Source organism: Ptychodera flava, chromosome 1 (genome assembly GCF_041260155.1).
Source record: "Ptychodera flava strain L36383 chromosome 1, AS_Pfla_20210202, whole genome shotgun sequence".
NCBI lineage: Eukaryota > Metazoa > Hemichordata > Enteropneusta > Ptychoderidae > Ptychodera > Ptychodera flava.
Genome location: NC_091928.1, coordinates 16,163,484 through 16,167,927, shown reverse-complemented (window position 1 = coordinate 16,167,927; position 4,444 = coordinate 16,163,484). Strand labels below are relative to the sequence as shown.

The window sequence follows — 4,444 nt, the reverse complement described above, 5'->3', positions numbered from 1 at the left end:
ATTACACCCAACATATATAGATATTTGAAATTTCAACATGGCTGCCATCTCTGTGTCAACACTATGGGGAAAATAACATTTTCCATTGTCGAAAAACTACGATGGTGACAATTTTTATCACTCCAAGAGCTTTATAATGACCTACCTCAAAAGTGAAAGATCATAGGAAAATCCTAAAAAATTGAGGATTCAAGCATCTGTACCAGAGGTGTATTCTACCTTTAAAGGTATACTGTCACCTCTTCCAATTTTGCCACAGTTACCATGGAAAGAGAAAATCTAACCAGTCACAGATTTTAAGCGGGTGGCCGTTTTTTAAAAACAGCGCCCTCGCGTGGGCATTTTGAATAACAAGGAACGCCCCTTTGACCATATATGGGCATATTTAGATTACAAGAGACTGTATACCTTTAAATTGTAGTGACTGTAGTATACATAATTTGTTTTCATCTTTTAACAATGAAGATATCCGTTCCAATGTGTAAAGGTATCGCAGAGAAATGCCAATGTATTGACAAGCGATTTCACCAATGTATAAATGTTTAAGATTTTGACCAGGAATTTTCCCTTTCATTTTACAAGAATAACTCATTTTTTCAAGACATTGTTTTATGGCATGCCATGAAAATATCAAGGTTTTGTAATAACTGAGGTACATCTTAACAATCGTCGGACAGCAGACGATGATGTCTTGTAATATAAGGTATCTTGATGTTCTAGGATACTGGACGTTATGGGTTATTAAGACTGCTTAGAGCTGTCTATTCCATTGTTAATGATATTAAATGAGTAATTTGAAATATCAATTTCATAGGCCCGTGTAATCATGTTACCCTTTGATAAAGACGGATCATTTAAATGAGTTATTTTGTATCACAAGTAGATTGAGATAGTACAAAGGAGAGGACAGGAGCGATTTTTAGGAATAGCTTTTCATCATATCAGAGAGCAATTCTGTATATAGTGTCGTCAATCAGAAAAGAAATTAAGATTCTTACTAATTATATACAAGTCTATGTCTTGGTAGATGCCTGGTGTTCTATTCAATAAGCGTAACAGTAACACTACTCTTCTCCTGACCACCAGCTGAACTTTGACCTAAAATCTGCATTACTAGTACCAGTACAGACTCTTTATTATTAATCATTTTACTGTAGTTTTGCCTCTCCAAATGAAAGCCAAAAAGAGATTAACCCAACATTTTACTCTGTTAGAGAGTACGGCCCAACTGGCTGCAAAATGTTACCGGTATTACCGTTTTCACCAACTGACGTCATGGTTCAGAGTTTACAGAAAAACACGTGATGAAGCCAAGCTCAGGGACATGGAAACTGCATTCTAATTTATTTCTCATGCCAGAAATACATTTCACACAGACACCTAGATATCGTACGATAATGATAGGGAAATGGTAGAATTCACATGTTAAGTTCACTGCTGGGAACTGTCTCGACTAGAGTTGTATTTCTCTTGGCTATGTGATCTTCCGCTACGTTTGCGCAGTCAGCGATTGAAACGAGAGGGAATTCAGATCACGCGATCTTTTCAAATAGTAATACAGCTCGTACAATCTGTAGGACAGTCTGGAAAGAAAGGCGTTCAGTGAAAAAGTCAGCGTGGCGCTTGGCGATTCGGAATAAGGTGACAGAGCGTATAAGAATAATCGGTCTCAGTGAATCTGCAGATGTCATAGATGTAAAGATCAAAGTGCAGTGAGGCAAAAATAAAATTTCTGTTGACCGTTGTTCTTGTCCTCAGTAACAGTTCCATATCTTCACGTTTGGATATAGTAATCCATCATTATGATCAGTCAGTGCAAGTGTTGTCGTCGATTAACAACATAGCAGAGAGTCGTTGTATTAAGGTAGTTATGTGTATTTAGAAAGCGAAAGACTTAACTTTTCCTCAAATTTTCCTCTGAGTCAAGGAATCTTTCAACATGGACTTTAAAAATCAAGAATAAAATTTGGGGTCACTGTGCAAATTTTGGTACTAGAGAAATAAATAACCCAAAATTAATCAATATTTAAAATTCAAAATGGCCGCCTTTCCGGTGTTAACTCTATGGAGAAAAATAAGTTTCCGATTTTCAAAAAACTAAGACTGTGAAGGTATTTTTACTCTAAGGGCTTCAAAATGAGACCTCACAATTGGGAGATCAAAAAAAAAATAGAAAAGTTAAGGAGTCTAAATATCTGTCCTCTAGGCGCATTTTACCTTAAAGCTAGACGAGGCATTGCTACGTTCTACGAGGCACATAAAATCGACTCACCGGCAACGGGTAACTGGCAGATATACCCTCGTTTTCTGGAGCACTTTTGCGTCTTCCACTGGAAATTTCTCCTGTGGTTTAAAAAGTAATACAAACACAGAATAAAATATTGGTGAATTGTTGTTGTTTTTCTTGTGACCTCTAACAGAGTGACATTTCTTAATCTTAAGTTTCTAACGTGTCGCCTGATATGATGCTAACTCTAGGCTACTTTAACTTTTATGTTCCGCAGGGCGTATCACATCAGCATTTTCAGAGTTTACGTTATCGTGTAAATTGCGCATAGCACTTTTTTCTTTTCTTGCTTGTGTGTGTATGCGTATGTGTGTGTATATACATATTTGCGTTTTTTCTATCTTTTCTTTTTCATGCATCGCTATTTCTAAACTCGCGCGTTTACACTTTAAGTGTAAACTTAAATCATCCTCTCCTTTGCTTCTGCCTGTTAGATTTTCGATAAGGAAAGACGTTGTATGTCAGTTTGCACAAATGTTCCCTTTTTTAATAAAATTATCTAGTACGCGATAATTTTTTGGTGTAGTACGTGCATATTTGTACCAAATAATATCACAAGTAGGCCAAGACGCTTATCGTGCAGTAACAGTAGAGCATTGCCGGAATAAAACAGATATCTTGTATAAACGCACGCGCATTACACAAAAAAAACGAATTCTACCCAACAGGTAGATAATTTGTTAGCAGTTTGTTAGCTCCATACCAAATATGCTTTTCGAACGCTGGTCAGAAGAGGATTCGTTACCGAGCAACAAGAGTGTGGAATAGTTTACAATCTGGAGTAAAATGTGCATGAAATGAACGCAAGTTAAACGTTTTGTTAAGAAAGTTTGTCAAGAAAATGTTCCTCGGTAGCTGTCAGGAGTAATGTTTTGAAGTCACTCTTACAATGGAGGTACAAATGAAAGCGATATACTCTTTCGAATGCTTTATGTACATGTAAACACTTCACTGTGTATTCCATGATCTTTATGTGAGCCCCGAAGAATTTTACTCTCGGAGTAAACCGGACGCTTATTAAAAGAGTAGATAAATATTTGTAAGATCACTTGTCTATAAAAGGTCTAAAAGACTGGCACAAAAGGAAAGTGCTATAATATAGGAATGCTTACTTCAACAACACACAATCTTCAGTGGATGGTTGACCATCTTCCCAGACACTAAAACACCTATTCTTCAAGACAGTTCCGTCCTCCCAAACGAATTCTCCGTCGCTGTCAAGGTCACTCAATCCAATCCAGAAGGCCGTGCTCAATGGTCTGTGCTTTCTCAGTTCTTCAGTGACCGCTAAGTATGTGTCTTCGTCGGAAATGACGGCCAACATCCCGCCCAACCCTTCGCATGCCGCTTTAGCATCTGCCCGAGTCTCTCGCGTGGCGAAGATTTTAAATGATGAACAGAAACAAACTGTCTCTGGAGGTTTAAGATGATAAAAATCGATAACAGTATGTTGAAACTAAATGTTCAGCTTTATAAGCGACAAGGAAAGCGAACAGCAGTCATGAATAATGGATATATATATATATATATATATATATATATATATATATATATATATATATATATATATATATATATATATATATATATATATATATATATATATATATATATATATATATATATGTCCAGCTTTACAAGCGATAAGGAAAGCGAACAGCAGTTATGAATAATGGATATATAATATATATATATATATATATATATATATATATATATATATATATATATATATATATATATACCAATAAACATTTTTTGAAAATGCGAAGAAATATCTAAAGTCTAAAGTCGGCTCGAAATGAATGACTAGACATTTGTGTCTCCTTTGCTCGACTGAATTATCAAGAACGTAAATAAAGGCCAATTATTCCAACTTTTCCAGCTTTCGAAATTAAAAATAACCCTAACTTGTCAATGTTGTTTCCAATGCAAAAAAGAACGCTTTCGATTCGCACGACAATATGACTGTTCATTCTCATTTTTCTCTGATAGTCTGTTAAAAAGCTACATACAAGGAAAGAATCGTAGGATTGTAGGGGTTGAAAGTATACTCCCTTGGCACCTACCGTTGAAGGCAGTGACGTCATCCTCTTCACTACTTGAACTTGAACTTTCGGCACCGCGAACGTTAATCTCTCTGCTTTTCAATTCAGG

General features: G+C 36.0%; 1 protein-coding gene across 1 annotated transcript; it reads right to left on the bottom strand.

Moving 5' to 3' along the window:
* Nucleotides 1-1,316: 1,316 nt before the first annotated feature.
* Nucleotides 1,317-4,444, bottom strand: LOC139132614 (CD209 antigen-like protein E). Its single transcript, XM_070698921.1, has 4 exons — nucleotides 4,357-4,444; nucleotides 3,400-3,700; nucleotides 2,273-2,343; nucleotides 1,317-1,583 (listed from the first exon to the last, which is right to left on the bottom strand). The coding sequence occupies exons 2-4, from the start codon at nucleotides 3,609-3,611 to the stop codon at nucleotides 1,546-1,548; spliced, it is 321 nt and encodes a 106-aa protein (XP_070555022.1). The 5' UTR covers nucleotides 3,612-3,700; nucleotides 4,357-4,444; the 3' UTR covers nucleotides 1,317-1,545.

Excerpts from the sequence above, each read along its gene's own strand:
- LOC139132614 (XM_070698921.1), bottom strand. The coding sequence starts at position 3,611 with ATGTTGGCCGTCATTTCCGACGAAGACACATACTTAGCGGTCACTGAA. Across the intron at positions 2,344-3,399 it reads GAAGATTGTGTGTTGTTGAA|GAGAAATTTCCAGTGGAAGA; the intron begins GTAAGCATTCCT and ends TTTAAACCACAG. Across the intron at positions 1,584-2,272 it reads CTGCCAGTTACCCGTTGCCG|ACTGTCCTACAGATTGTACG; the intron begins GTGAGTCGATTT and ends CTTTCTTTCCAG.